The sequence below is a fragment of the Pantherophis guttatus genome, chromosome 4 (genome assembly GCF_059756535.1).
Source record: "Pantherophis guttatus breed Tessera chromosome 4, ASM5975653v1, whole genome shotgun sequence".
Classification (NCBI taxonomy): domain Eukaryota; kingdom Metazoa; phylum Chordata; class Lepidosauria; order Squamata; family Colubridae; genus Pantherophis; species Pantherophis guttatus.
The window spans coordinates 77,746,069-77,762,617 of NC_142066.1; the positions used below are offsets into that span (position 1 = coordinate 77,746,069).

The 16,549-nt window shown below is 40.7% G+C and overlaps 1 protein-coding gene across 1 annotated transcript in view; it reads right to left on the reverse strand.

Moving 5' to 3' along the window:
* Positions 1-16,549, reverse strand: part of POU6F2 (POU class 6 homeobox 2) — a 658,684-nt gene that overhangs the window by 355,028 nt on the left and 287,107 nt on the right. The window contains exon 3 of the mRNA XM_087892428.1: positions 1,268-1,359. Within this exon, the coding sequence (XP_087748554.1) occupies positions 1,268-1,359 (92 nt within the window). The remainder of the gene's footprint in view (positions 1-1,267; positions 1,360-16,549) is intronic.

The window sequence follows — 16,549 nt, forward strand, 5'->3', positions numbered from 1 at the left end:
AGGAAGAATATATTTCCCTGAATTAGAAATGGAGAAACATGTTTTCTTAGAGGGAGAAAGCAGCCCCCACCTTCCTCAATAGCCACAGAAGATGTCAGCACTTAAAAGATAAAGAGATAGGTAGCTACAGTATATTCATAGGCAAAAATTTCCTGCAGCAAAGTCTGAACAAAGGTAGAATGTGATTAGCCATCACTCAAGATGTTGATTTGTTAATTTGTTTCTTTAGCTCAGCATTTTGTAGCCCAAATATACCCACCCACTTTCTGGAGAGATTAAATGATCTCTCTGCTAAAGGATTTCACTTTATGAGCTAGAGTAACTTGGCTGCTAATAGTTATCCTTGTATTTTAACTATTTTAATTCATCAATGTGCTCTGGCACCCTGCCTGATTTGTAACTCTGGGTTGCAGGTATTGCTGAAGAAAAGGAAAGTATTCAGACAGAATGGCTTAGGTTTCCATGATGGCTGTGACTTATTGATCTTCAGTGTGTATTCCCTCATTTCTAATCTAATGATTGGTATTTAGGGCAGTTTTTTGCAAGCAAAAAAACTTTTTGTATTTTTGTACAGGTAATCCTTAACTTACAACAGTTCATTTAGTGACCATTCAAAATGCACTGAAAGTGACAAAGTGACATTCAATGGCACTGAAAAAAGTGACTTTTGACTGTTTTTCATTTTAAGACCGTTGCAGCATCCCCACAGTCATGAGAGGGCAGGCAAGGCAAAGCGCCCCTCGACATAAGTGACATCGAGTTGGCTATGCCCACCCAGCTCACCCATCTAGTCATTAGGGCAGAGAACCGGTTGTTAAAAAAATTGCAGCCCACCATTGATTGTAGATCAGCACCCTGCAGGCTTGGGCCAGGCCAAGATGCTATGGGCCAGTCCTTCGCTATTTCCAGGGCAGCTCCACAGGTCACATCTAACCACATCGCAATCCAGATCTGGCCTTCAGGCCTTGAGTTTGACACAAAATTTAACAGGCAAAATTATTTAACCCAAAGTGAAGCAAAAATTTAAATTTTCCTTGAAAAGTACAGAAATTCATACCTTATTTTTGTAAAAGAATGAGAAACTTCCCCCCATACATACACAAGCCTGTATTCTTGTAGTAAAACAAACAAACAAAACCCCTGAATTGTTGTGTATTAAACTTCTACAAACCTTTGGAACTGAAGCATGCAAACATTTTTATATGGTTCTTGTTGTTGGTATGAAAACTGCCTTAAGAAAAGCTTAGATTCAATGAGAGAAACATACCTGGGATACAACAGGGAATGTTGTATGGGATTTACTGGATTGGTGCTGGTCAGAAATATTTGTATCGCACAGCACTGTATTTCTTCTGGCTCCTGGAATTCAAATAAAAAATTCTATCTTAATTTCTAGCTCGAGGACCAGCATATTACATTTTATTGTGATGTCACATAGTATCATACTAAAAATAATATGTCAAAGCAGTTTATCAATTCACTTATCAGATGCATAAATTATCCAACATTCATTCTGTCAAGGCCCATAGAGATTTAGATTTAGATTTATTGAACTTCTATACCACCCTTCTCCCAAAGGACTCAGGGCGGTGTACAGCCATATTAAAATACATATAAACCACAAAATTTTAGAACAATTTAAAAACAAATATATAAAATTTGGCCCACGAAATTAAAAACTAACAAACACCTAATTTAAAAATTCCTATTAGGCCAGCCCGGCTTGGTGGAATAAAAGAGTCTTCAGGGCGCGGCGAAAGGTACGCAAGTCGGGGATCATACGAACCTCTAGGGGCAGCTCATTCCAGAGGGCTGGTGCCCCCACAGAGAAGGCTCTCCCCCCTGGGTGTCGTCAGTTGACATTGTTTGGCCGACGGCATCCTGAGGAACCCCTCTCTGTGCGAGCGTATTGGCCAGTGGGAGGCTATCGGTCCTAAGCCATGGAGCACTTTAAAGGTGGTAACCAACACCTTGAATCGCACCCAGAAGACCACCAGGAACCAGTGCAGCTCCCACAGGAGAGGTATTACATGAATTTAATAGAGAAATCTCAAAACAGTGAAACTGCAGCTATCATCACTATTAATGTGGCTTGTACAACCAGTTAGAGCTGGTTTGTACAACCACTTATAGGAAAGCTTTCTTCATAAGAGGAAATTTTTCCAGAATCTTAAAAAGCAAGTAAAAGCTATGTTAATTTCACTGAAGAAAAGAGTCTGTGCCAAAGTCAAGTCATATCTATTTACCTTCCTAGTAATAAAACACATTAGATATACAATATGAGTCCTCCTGTAATATATGGTTGCAATTTCCCATAGACACAAAGGGTATGATTGCATAAAAGTGCTACCAGGTGCATAGAATAAGAAATGAATGTGTCAATATTTTAGACTGTATCCTTTCAAACCAAAGGAGGAGCGTCATAATTTTGCATGGTCCTCCATAAAACACAAAAAGTGGACATTACAGATATGAAAGCAAATATGTTGGACCTTTTTTTTCTGTTGTGCTATTTGATTGTATTTCAAATTAGATGCTCAAGATGACGCAATGTCATCCAAAATCCCATCACCTCAAACTGACCAAAGAAAGGAATATAGGTAGTCCTCAAATTATGATCATAATGGAATCTGCTCATCACAGTTGTAACATCTGACAGTCATAAACGACTTATGATCAACCTGATTTTATAATTTTTGTGATAGTTAATAAGAAAATGCTGTGGTCATTAAGCAAATCAATGGTTCACAATGGACTGGTTTTGCTGAAAACTGGCATTAAATGCCAGTTTTCAGCAAAAATATCATAAAAGATGTCACGTGGACAATTCAGTTGCATGATAATACAAACAGACATAAATGTGGTCCAGTTGCCGAACTCCCAAAGTGTAGTTATGTGACTGTGAGAGTTATTGGAACTTAAAATATGAATTGTAATTGTCTTCAGGGAAGTCAGTTGTAATTTTGTAAGTTAACGAGTCTGCACAGGCCAAATGGGGCATATGAATGCTAGGGTGGATCATAAATAAGGCATGGGTCTTGTAGGAGTATGTGAGAGGAGCTGCGCTGATTGGAGATGGCCTGTGGGAAGAGTGGGCATGAATCGGGAAGGGCACCTGGGGGTGAGTAAGAGATGCTGTACAGGTCAGGAATGGCATGGGGGGGAGGCAGGCTAGGAAGGATGTGTGAGTATGCCCAAGAGGTGTTGCATGGATTGAGGAAGATGTATGGAACATGGGTGCTGGCTTTTGAACACAGTGTGTAAATTAGCTCATTTCAGGTAACTTGGTTCAAAAATTGTCCCTATGATTTCACCACTTAAAGGTCATAAAAATGAGTTTTAGTAGTGTATAAATTAAGTAAAAACTTTGCTGTTTCATTTCCTTCATTGAACAAACTTGTAAGGAATAAGAACAAGCAGTAACTATTTGATAGCCTTACTATCAGGGGTGAAATCCAGCAGGTTCTGGAGAACCGGTATTGGAAGTTTTGAGTAGTTCGGAGAACCGGTAGCGGAAATTTTGAGTAGTTAGAGAACCGGCAAATATCACCTCTGGCTGGCCCCAGAGTGGGGTGGGAATGGAGATTTTGCAATATCCTTCCCCAAGGAGTGGGGAGGGAATGGGGATTTTGCAGTATCCTTCCCCTGGAGTGGGATGGGAATGGAGATTTTGCAGTATCCTTCCCCTGCCATGCCCACCAAACCATGCCCACCAAGCCACACCATGCCCACCAAGCCACACCCACAGAACCGATAGTAAAAAAAATTGAATTTCACCACTGCTTACTATCGCATTTCTACTTCACTAGAATTAAGTGTTTTTATGTTCACTATCTTTATGGATATCTTTAAATCTAAACTGCAGGTCCACCTGTGTTTAACCTTTTATGATCAGTTAGGTGCTGCCATCTAGCTGGGCATGCAGTTATATAGGTTATTCTAAGCACAGAAAGATAGTGATTATGAAAACACTGGATGACAGCTTCTCATAGTATCCCACAGAACATTTGACAACCCTGGCCAGGCCACTAAGTATCAAAACAGAATGCAGTGTTTCTTTTTACTGATTTTCAATGGGATGCATAGCATGAAAATAAGATATAAACTAAATTTAGACTAAGAAGAAAGAAGGCTGAGAAAATCAAAATGGAAAGAGTTATCCATCCCTAGTGGCTGATTATAAAACAGCATTACCATCTCCCTCTGAGAAAGATTTTGTTATATTGTACTATATTAATTTATTTGATTCTTTTTGTTAGTTTTTATTGTTTTCAATGTGGTTTTATATTCTGTAACCTGCCTTGAGTCACCATGGGACAATAGGCGGAAATAAATAAATAAATAAATAAATAAATAAATAAATAAATAAATAAATAAATAAATAAGCATAGTGAACGTCTACACGTCTGCTTTCACTTCTGTATGTTTATTAGGTAGATTAAAGTGCCTGAGTTATTCTTTCAAGCAGGATATTGGTAATAAATAAAGCTGCAGCAAGATTGTATCCATTTCCTGCTTCTGTATAAGAATGAAAGTCAATCTCAAATAAGCAAAAGGCATATGTATGGCTGAAGAATGACATAACAGTGACATTTTTTAGAATTTTTCCCAGATGGTTTAATTGAGAAGTATAGAAATGAATGTCTAACACATTTTCACAAAAGTCTTTTCTCCTTAATGTGTGTCCTTTGAATAAGAAGCATATTTTTATTGCCACATCATAACCACCCAGAAAAAAGTGATTCTGATTCTGCCATACTTATAAATTTTAAAGAAGGTATTATCTGCTCATTTAAAACAAATTCTTCTATATATTCTCCAAGGGGACATACTTCTAAATAATGGAAATGTGAATAAAAACCCTCACCATATTAAGGTACAAATAAAATAAATTACTACTGTACATATTATTCAATTGACTTTTATCTCTATAGTGATGTGTCAATCTTAACAATATTTTACGAAGAGATTAAACAGTACATGGGAAGAATCATTGAGCAGAAACTACTGCATCTGACTAATTTGTAATTAAAAGAAAAAAAAGAAAATAAGAGATGTACCTTGTATTGGGACTACCATAAGTTTCCCTGAAATTTCTACCCTGACTTGATTCAAATTCACTGCTTTTCTTATAAAATTAATTATTCCAGGTGCGCTTCAAGGTATTGGTTCTCATCTTTAAAGCACTCCATGGCTTAGGGCCTGGGTATCTACGAGACCACCTTCTGCCATCGATAACTTCCCACCGGCCAATATGCTCCCACAGAGAGGGTCTCCTCAGGGTGCCGTCGGTCAAACAATGTCAACCGGCGGCCCCCAGGGGGAGAGCCTTCTCTGTGGGGGCACCTGCCCTTTGGAAATGAGCTATCCCCAGGGATACGACTGATCCCAGATCTCTGTACTTTCCGCCGGGCCCTGAAGACTTTTCTATTTCAGCAAGCCAGGCTGGCTTAAAATTTTTAACTGGTTAATTTTATGGGTAAAGGGTTTTAAATTGGGGAAGCCAAATTGATTTAATTATGTTTTAACTTATTTTAATTTTCATATTGTATGTATTTTAATCTTGGCTGTTCACCACCCTGAGTCCTTCGGGAGGAGGGTGGTATAAAAATTTAATTAATTAATTAATTAATAATAATAATAATAACAACTACTGAGCCAAGTGCAGCAAAAACAAAATTATATAATTTGTAAGTTTATGTATTTATTAATTCAATAAAATTCTATGTCAATTGCTTTCAAATCAATTCTGAAATGTGGTTTCTAACAAAATATTGTAATAATAATAATTAAAATACTGTAATAAAAATTAGAAAATTGAAGGAAGGAGAGACAAAACAAAAAACAATTCCTCCAACATTCATACAAAGAAAGCCAGGGTGAAGAGAGTAGTCTTCAACTGATACCTAAGAGATATTGTAATAGGCATCATATTTGCAGCACATGCAAATAAGATGTGTGTCTTGGTATACACAGAAGGACCTTCTCTGATAATATTAGCAAAAATCTAAATAAAGACGCTGTGCTAGAAATCTGTGGTGGAATCTGTAGCTAGAGTTGGGGGAGGAGTGAAAAGATTGGCAAGTGGGAGTCCTTGCAGGGAAGGAAGCAACAGAATTTCCACAGACCATTCATGAAATTCTTTTGCATTTAGCATTCTTTCTGTCACCTATTGCCTACTAATATTTGAAGCATTTGATCAACTAATTTTCAAAAAATAAAACCAGGTTGTGTCTGACACAGCTTTCAGACAGGGAATTAGATATTAATACATAGTTTATTTATGATATGATAATTAAAGGAACTTATCCAATTTACTAATCTACCAGAATAAACGCTAATGTAACTCAGTGCCTAAGAAACTTAAGTTACAAGATATTTTATGGATGAATTTACCTCTGATAAGAACTTCTTCTAATACTTTTCATGCAATCTGCATATGAAAATGCAAAGGGATGGGGAACAGAACTTTTGTGGTTTAATACTACCATATTTAGCCACATCATTATTTGAAACCAGATGCTATTCCTGGGGGATTTAAAGAAGCTTTAAGGAGAATTGTAATGGAGTGGAGCTGGTATCATCTCTCACTGTTCCTGTCACAAACTTAATGGCACTCCCACAACATGATATGGCCTCCTGCTCCCGCCATATCTGCCCCTCCCACCCACAGTACTGATGTAATGCCCATCATCGGCACAAGCTCTAACCCGCTCCTTGACCCCAAGTCCCACACCTCCCATGCCGTGCCCCTCAGCCGGACCAGTCCCTCTCCTCAGTGGGTTGTCCCCCATATCCACAACCCTAGTTCTAATCCAACCCTCCTCCCCCCGCAGGTTATTCCCCGAACCCATACAACCCACCCCCCTCCCAGAACCCTTTAAAATCTTATCTAAAAACTTCCCCCAAAAACCCCACAACCCCCTCCTCATAGCATACCACCTCTCGGGATTCCAAAATCCGTCATCAAGGTAGGCTCTCGATAATGAAGAGGGCTAAGCCTGCAAGAGGGGGGAGTCTCGCAGCGCAAGAAGGTTAGCAGCCGTAAACATCACAAAAAACAGAGGTGGAAGGTAAACAGGTCAGGGCTTCACCAGATAGTCCAATAGTACTGGGTCAAGAGTAGATCTTCATACCAGGAGCTGGGCTTCACAGCAGTGGGAGGGGCCAGTGTCATCCCACTGCATTAGGAGGGTAATTATCCCAGTCACCCTCTCACAGTGACTGGCCCAGATGACACTGACAATAAAGTCAGAATAGTCCATCCTTTCATTCAGTGGATGACAACAGCCCCCTCAGCACCTGCATACCAATTTGCCCAGTTCTCTTCCAGTTAGGGGTCCGATAAAAGGCCAGCAGTTCATAGAGATGTTAATAGCAATGGTAATAGTCCCACGGGCACAAGATCTTCCCCGAGGCGAGAGTAGGAATAGCGAAACAGTGGAACCCAATCCAAGGGTGGATGGCCATCAAAGGCCAACACCCACCCATACCTGGGGGAAGGGGGGAAGGAGAGGCCACCCGAGGCGACCAACAAAGCCAAACCATGATCAGCCTCCCGCCTCTCTAACCCCGAGATCTCCACATACCCCCAGTCACCGCTCTAATCTCCAACCCCCTATTACAGTAGGGTTCTCAGTCATTAAAGGCCAGATGGTAGTCCTAAAGGTGAAGGCTGTCCGCCTCTCCCCCATCAAGCTGCTGTCAGGCCATTTCCCTGGCCAGCCGGTCTGGTCCGTGGCAGCCGTTGCCTCCGCCGCCATCACCGCCGTCATCGCCAGCCCGCAACCAGGCACCCTAGGCTCCCCAGGCACCCCAGGGCCCCCCGAAATCACCCGGAAAGAGCGTCCCAGAGTTCCCAGAGGGGCGAGGGGGCGAGGGGCCACATCCAAGCTGCCGCCGCCACACAACCACCGACCGCTACCGGACGCTTTGGCGCCCACTTCCTCTGATGCTGGAAAAAGCCAGAAACAGCTACCGCAGTCAGGCCGTCACCCCATCTCCCACGGTGCCATCAAACAACGGGTCCAGCCCTAACCAGACATTCCGGAGGGCGAAAAAGCCCTCAACAGGCAGGGCGGACGTTCCCCTCACTGGGGTTGGAGTCAGAGGTGGTCAAAGCGGCTCCTGAAGACCCCGGCGACCAGCAATTATCCCATCCCTGAAACGGAGCTCATTCGGTCACCACCATCTTGGGGCATGCACAATTTGCAGTTCTGTGGGCGTGGCTTATTTTGTGGGCATGGCTTGATGGTCATGTGACAATTCTTTAGGATTTAGCAGAGGTACTGGTCTACCAGGCTTTTAACTGCTTGCAGAGCTGTACCGGTCTACTCATTTGTTTTTGGAGGCACCGATCTACCCATTTATTTTTGCAAGCACTGGTCTACTCATTTATTTTTGCAGGCACTGGTCTACTCATTTGTTTTTGCAGGCACGGGTCTACTCATTTGTTTTTGGAGGCACTGATCTACCCATTTATTTTTGCAGGCACCAGTCTACTCATTTGTTTTTGGAGGCACCGGTCTATCACCAGACTGCCTTTTAACACCGATCAGCTGTAGGGCTGCCCTTTGAAGCCCTGCGGCAAGAATTTTAACAGTTTTTTTCTTTCTAGCCGATCAGCTGGGACTCAGGAGGCAGCAATAGATTGGGGGTGGGGCCAAATAAAAGGTAAGAATAATGCAGGGGCGGGTGGGGTGGGTGGGGATGGGCTGGGGTGGGGGCAGAACCAGTTCAGTGACATCATATCATCACTGCTACCGGCTCAGCAGAACCGGGCCGAATCAGGAGGAACTCACCACTGATTTGGATTGTCTAAGCATAATGTCCTTTGTTTGACAAAGATTTATCAAAGTTTATATTCATCTTCACATGATCCCATCCTCTCAGTTTTAATTGAATTCGGTTTTAATTGGGTTGTTTTAAATCTTGGGCCGAAATTATTTAATTGTTTTTTAAACTGTTTTTAAATTTTATATGCAATGTTTTATCTCGGCTGTACACCGCCCTGAGTCCCGCAGGAGAAGGGCGGTATAGAAATAAAATAAAATAAAATAAATAAAATAAATAAATAAATAAATATGCTTTATATCTGCTTGTTTGTAAGTATGCATTTAAAAACTCAACATCTGAAAGTTAAAATAGAATAAGTAATAAATTTCCAATGTTACTTTCAAATTGCTAACCTTCCTGTGGAATAAATACATGATTACATAAACTATTCTTGCTGAGAAACAAAGCAGGGTTTCCAGTAAAAGTACCACATTCTTTTACAGTTGTCTGAAATCTTTCTTAGAAGCTGAGTTTGCTAAACTTGTGCTCATGCAAGACAACAAAATTTTTCTATTTCCTACATAACTTGGATTTAAAAGGCATCAGCAATATTCCCATAATCTACTTTATATATCAAACTGATGATTTACATGTTATGGTTGGCAGCAAAGTCAGCCAAATAAATTAGACTGGATTTGGCATTTTTTCCCCATCTACTGAATTTTCCCCAAAGACCTGGGATAAGGTAGATGTTTGATAGTGTTAAAGATTTTGCGGGATATAGGCTGTTCCAAGTAAGCTGTCTTTTGCAATTGACTGATGGTGATTTTCATTTTCATTATTATTAACTCTTTTATTCATTAAACATGAAACTCAGTCAACTGAATATTTAAAAATGTGCCACAAATATGATTGATGGTACTAACGGTTGATACGGGTTGCTGCCAGCGTCCTAGGTGGCTAACCAACTATCTTCTTAAAATAAATGTTGTTCTAAGTAGCGCAGCTTTTTGCAGTTCCACTGGTGTTATTGCAGGAAGCTGCAATTTCTTGATGTGTTTTGTAAAATTCTTGGACATGATATCAAATGCTCTGGTAACAATGGGTATCACTGTTACATGTTTCATCCATAACCGTATAGTTTCGATGGCCAGGTCGTGATATTTCATGATTTTTTTCCAGTTCGTTTTCTTTGATTGGTGTCTCCTGGTACAGTGATGTCAATAAATTGTACACTTTGGCCCTCGACAACCGTGGTATCTGACATGTTATGTTTCAAATGACAATCCGTCTGAATTCAAAAGTCCCACAAGATCTTCACTGTCTCATTTTTGATAACTTTTTCCACTTTGTGCTCCCATGACTTTTCGGATACAGCAACTCAATCATGTCTAGCTTTGTAATCAGTTTGCACAAATTTGCTGCCCTCACATATTAAGTGTAAAACGGTTTTAACTTTGTCGTTGCAAAACCAGCAGTTTGGATGGGTTCACATAGTCATTCAAACTTCATTTTTCTTCTTCTACAGTTTGATGGATTTGCAATAGCCCTCTTCCCCCTATTCTTCTTGGCAGGAAAACCTGTCGATGTCATTTCATGGGTGTAAAGCATGGTACATATCAATAGTTTACATGTTTTCCGGTCCAAGCTTTCCAGTTCAGCCACAGTCCAGATGAAGATTTCAGCTGAGTAGCATATAACTGGAACTGCCCATGTATGACTTTAATTATGTTTCCAGCATTCAGTTTTGATTTTAATATTTTGCAGACCCTCCTGATGTATTCCTTTTGTGTTGACTTTTTGACTTTTCCATTCAAGATGTTATCTGCTTCCAATATGCCTAGGTATTTGTAACCGTCATCCTTTGCTAATGCTTTCACAATGCTTCCATTTCCCAGTTCTATTCTTTCTATTTTTTCCATTTTTTCTTGCTGCACGGATAATATAGCACATTTTTAAAGTCCAAAATTCATTCTGATGTCATTGCTGAACAATTAAACTGTGTTGAGTATTGACTTAAGTTCAGTGGGGCTTTTTGCATCCAGTTTTAAGTCGTCCATGTACACTAGATGGTTTATCTTGTCATGCTAGCTTGAGATTTGGTATCCTAGTTTTGTGTTTCATAGGATTATTAGTGGAATTAATGTGATGTTATTAATAATAATAATAATAATAATAATTTAATATCATCCATGTGTTTATAATTTGGTAAGGTATTGCTTAATGAAGAAATCCGAAAATCCCAAAACTTTAACATATATATTATAGTCTTATACATTGAAGGCCTAAAATTGGGAAATGTTCTTTCTTCCTATTCTTTTTCCTCCTGTAAAGTAGATTTTTTGCAACACGATGAAGAGAATTCTGAAAGTATGATAGTAGCAGCAATGAGTGCACCATTGGGAGACTTGAAATAATAGGCTAGAGATTGATCATCATGGAGAAAATATAGGTGGATGTTCCTCCAAAATCAATGAAAAAACAAGAAGAAAACTGGCTGGAGAGGCTGCCAAGAAGACTAAATCAACATTAAAGGAGCTGCAGGAATTTCTGACAAATACTGGTTGTGTATTACATATGACAACAATCTCTTGAATTGTTCATATGTCTGGGCTGTGGGATAGGGTAGCAAGATGGAAGCCTTTAAAAAAATCCAAGTCCAGCTACATTTACAAAAATCTACATCAGGTCTAACAAAATCATTTGGGAAAATACTCTGATGAGACTAAGACTGATCTTTTTGACCATAGTTCCAAAAAATGTGTTTGGCACACTGTGCATCACAAAAAGTATACCATACCCATGTTGGTGGCAGCATTATGGCTTGGGGCTGCTTTTCTTTAGCTGGAAGTGGTCTTGGTTAATGCAGAGGGAATTATGAACAATTCCAAATATCAGTCAATTTGGACACATAACCTTCACCTCTGCTAAAATGATGAAGATGAGGAGCATTTCCACACAACAAGGACCCAAAGTATACCTCCAAAAGAAAAAAAGAATGGCTTCACCGGAAGAAAATCAAAGTTTTGGACTGGCCCATCCAGAGCCCAGATCAGAATCCAATAAAAAATCGGTAGGATGACTTGAAGGCTTTACACAGGAGATGCCCTGGCATGCTGACAGATTTGGAACACTTTTGCTAGGAAGAGTGGACAAAGTTTTCCAAGGCAAGATGTGCCATGCTGATAGGTTGCTACTCCAAAAGACTGAATGCTACGACAAAATCAAAATATGGTTCAATAAAATATTAGTTTAAGGGTGAACTTATGCAATCATTCTATTGTAAGTTTTTTTATTTTAATTTCCCTCCTAAACGATTTAAGTTTGTTTTTCAATTGAATTGTACAACTTATATTAAAGGTGAAAAAAATTCTGAATTGATTTATCTTGATCTGATTTTTTTACATCTAAAAAATCTGGCATTTTAGCAGGGGTGCATTTACTTTTTAAATCCATTGTACATAGCTTTGTTTCAGTATTAGAAGATGTCTTTTTTTCATAGGCTATTCATTGTTACATCCAAATGTTTGTCTTTTGCAAACATTTTAAGTAATTCAGGATTAAATGTCTAATTTATAAGTAGCACCTAACTTGTCCATATTTTTTCAATTGTTTATCAATGCTTGTGAAATGACACACAATTTTATGTGTATGAATACTGTGGCTTTATACCATCTTTATATGTGATTATTCATGTTGTTTTTTTCAGGATTAAAGAGGAATGTATCATTTATTTCCCTCTTGTCCTTTCTGTAGCCTTGTAGCTTTTTTCTCAATCTAGCTACTGTATAGGGATTGCTCCAGGAAAAAAATAGATAAAGGGGAGTGAGTTGAAAGCCAGAAAGGAAACTGGTAGATTGTAAACTAAAAACGAAATAAAGCAGCAATTTCAAGCTGGTTCAACCATTGCACTCCACAGTCCAGTTGAATTTATTCTTTGATTTCTAGTACTGTCACTGAAAGCATAGGTGAAAATAGTACATTCAGAAAACATTCAAAGGAAAACATTTGTTGTTCCTTTACAATGTTTTTAACAAACTAATGGATGCAATGGGGTGTAGGGAAACAATAATATAGAATATAAAATACTGATATACTAGATTTAGTAAAAGCTTGTTATTCTGTAATCATTAGGTTCCTGTAACATATATATTGTGCTTTTGTATCACATATATTATTCCTTTCTATTTGTATCTCCTGTTACAAACATATTGTCATTAGGCCTCTGAAATGTATCTGGTATTTGTCAAACATATGTCCCTGCCATTTGACCTGCTCATATCAATCTCTTTCTGTGCCACCTAAAAACATGGTACGTATCTGTTGGAACTCCAGCCATCAACAAAGGGGTAATTTACATCTCAATCCTAATTTATGTCTGATCTGGGTAAGATCTGGTCTTCAGGAGCCAGGCGCTAAGTGGCCAATTAAGTAAACAAAGATAAGACTAATTGGAAGTTTAGATTCCTTTGCAAGGCAACAAAGAATACACAAACATAAATTAAGGGGCCAGAATTGGGGATCTAACTGATGCTTTAAAGGTATAAAACGTGGTTACATCTTCTCTGAAGATGTGAACCCTCCCATATACATATCTCTTTGTATGTGTTTGGAATGGTTTTACCCAGCCTTTTGTCTTTGATCAAAGATTAAATGTTGATTCTTATTCAAGCCTCCGTTTAAGTCTTTCTTTTTGGTTCACTGAGAGCTTAAGCGTATAGCCGGACCTTACAGGGGCTATTCTGGTTACAACAGTAGTAATAATTTTAAATATTATTTTTAAGGTCCCTAAATAACACAGCAATTAAAGGTAAAGTTTTCCCCTGTCTAGTCGTGTCTGAGTTTAGGGGGCAGTGCTCATCTGTTTCTTAACTGAAGGAGCCAATGTTGACATATCTGTGGTCATATGACTTCATGCTGAGGTGCAGGGTATGCTGTTATCTTCCCACCAAAGTGATACTTACTTATCTACTCGCATTTTCATGCCTTTGAACTGACTGGTGGCCAGGAACTGCAGCAAGTAATGGAAGCTCACCCATTGTGCAATGCTTCAGTCTCAAACCTGGACTATTAGATTTCCAGCTGACAAATTCAGCTTCTTTAATCTCTGAGACATCAATCCCCAGTAACATAGCAATTAATTAACAATAAAAATTACTATAGAAATTGGGAGGAATCTTAGGCCTCAACACACCCACCTATGTTTGTACTGTACCATATTTAAATTTAAAAATGTGTTATTGAGTGTGTTGAGGACAGCTTTTTAAATGAGTACCGTATTTTTCGGAGTATAAGACACTCTGGAATATAAGATGCACATTAGCTTTTTGGGGGGAAAACAAGAAAAAAAATTCTGCCACCTGGAACCAGCCACCTGGAACTGGCCAAAAATGTGATGCGCAGAGGCCAAAAACAGGGCATGTGGAGGCAAAAAACGTGATGCACAGAGGCCAAAATGTGATGCACGGAGGCAGTGATCGCCGGCAATGTACTGTGGCAATCCCCGCAGCCTGGAATGGGTCTAAAACGGAGTTTGCAAAGGCCAAAAATGGCTGAAGGGTGGGGGCCAGCAGGTGGCTGGGGCTTTGGCAACATTTGGTGTATAAGACGCACCACAATTCTCACCCACTTTTGGGTGTGTATCTTATATTCTGAAAAGTATGGTGATCCTATTTTAAAGGAGCCACTTGTTTACAATTTCCCTTGAGGCCCTTCATTTTGATTATAGAAAAAGTTAACAATTTACATAATTATATAACTTCCATATTGTAACATTCACAAAACCCTTAACAATGTATAAACTCTCAAGCAGCTTGGGTTGGCTGAATTTTTTCCAACCCAAGCTGCTTGAGAGTTTATATACATGTAATCCCCAAATTTTATACCTCAGTATACTCTAATGGGTTAGTACCATTAATCTCTACTGCACTCAAGATATGGCTATTAAGTTTGGATCCAGACTAGTTTTTTTATTTATTTATTTTATTTATTTATTTAAATTTCTATACCGCCCTACTCCCGAAGGACTCAGGGCGGTGAACAGCCACAGAATAAAACACATAAATACAAAAATTTAAAATAGAATAAAAACGAATTAAATAATTTGGCTGAACAAATTTAAAATACCCCATAATTTAAAAATGAATTAAAATTTGCATTTAAAAAGGGGAGAAGATTTAGGCCAGGCCAGCTTGATTAAATTAAAAAGTCTTAAACGCGTGACGGAAGGTGCGCAGATCCGGGATCCTCTGTATCTCCGAGGGGAGCTCGTTCCAGATTGTAGGTGCCCCCACAGAGAAGGCTCTCCCCCTAGGGGCCACCAGTCGACATTGTTTGGCCGACGGCACCCAGAGGAGCCCCTCTCTATGGGAGCGTACTGGCCGGTGGGAGGCTATTGGTGGTAGCAGGCGGTCCCGTAGATAACCAGGTCCTAAGCCATGGAGCGCTTTAAAGGTGATAACCAGAACCTTGAAAGGCACTCGGAAGACCACCGGGAGCCAGTGCAGCTTGCGCAGGAGAGGTGTTACATGGGAACTCCACGTCACTCCCATAACCACCCGCGCGGCCGCACTCTGTGCCAGTTGGAGCCTCCAAGTGCACCTCAAGGGGAGCCCCATGTAGAGAGTGTTACAATAGTCCAGACGAGAGGTGACAAGGGCATCAGTGAACCTGATGAAAAATCCTCCTGGTCACGGCCATCAAGTGCTCTTCTAAAGACAGACGTGAATCCAGGAGGACGCCCAAGTTGCGAGCCCTTTCCGTGGGGGCCAATGATTCACCCCCAATGGTCAGCGATGGCACCAGCTGACTATATTGGGACGTCGGAAACCACAGCCACTCGGTCTTGGATGGGTTGAGCCTGAGCCTGTTTCTCCCCATCCAGATCCATACGGCCTCCAAGCACCGGGACATCACTTCAAGGGCATCGTTGGGGTGGTCCGGGGTGGAGATGTACAGCTGGATGTCGTCAGCGTACTGATGGTACTTCACCCTGAAACCACGGATGATCTAGCCCAGCGGCTTTACATAAATGTTGAACAAAAGGGGCGAGAGGACCGATCCCTGCAGCACCCCACATATGAGGGGCCTTGGGGTCGACCTCTGCCCCCCTGTCAACACAGAGTGCCACCGGTTGGAGAGAAAGGAAGAGAGCCACCATAGTACGGTGCCTCCCACCCCCAACTCTTCCAACCGGTGCAGCATGATACCATGGTCAATGGTATCAAAAGCCGCTGAGAGATCTAACAGGACCAGGACAGAGGAGCAACCCCTGTCCCGAGCCCTCCAGAGATCATCAGCCAACGCGACCAATGCCGTTTCCGTGCTGTACCCAGGCCTGAAACCCGACTGGAACAGATCCAGATACGACGATTCATCCAGGTACTGGGGAAGCTGTCGCGCAATCACACTCTCAACAAAGCGAAGGTTGGAGACTGGACGATAATTAGCCAATACTGTCTGATCCAGGGAGGGCTTCTTGAGGAGAGGCCTCACCACCACCTCCTTCAAGGCAGTGGGGAAGGCACCCTCACCCAATGAAGCATTTATAATCCCCTGGAGCCAGCCTCGCGTCACCTCCCGGGAAGCCAGCACTAACCAGGAGGGACACGGGTCCAACAAACGTGGTCATGTTCAATCTACCCAGAATCCTGTCCACGTCATCTGGGGTCACAGGATCAAACTCATCCCAGATAACATTCTCAAGACCTGCCTCCGTCATCTTCGCTGGACCTACCCAGTCAGAGTCCAGACCTTCCTAAATCTGAGTGATTTT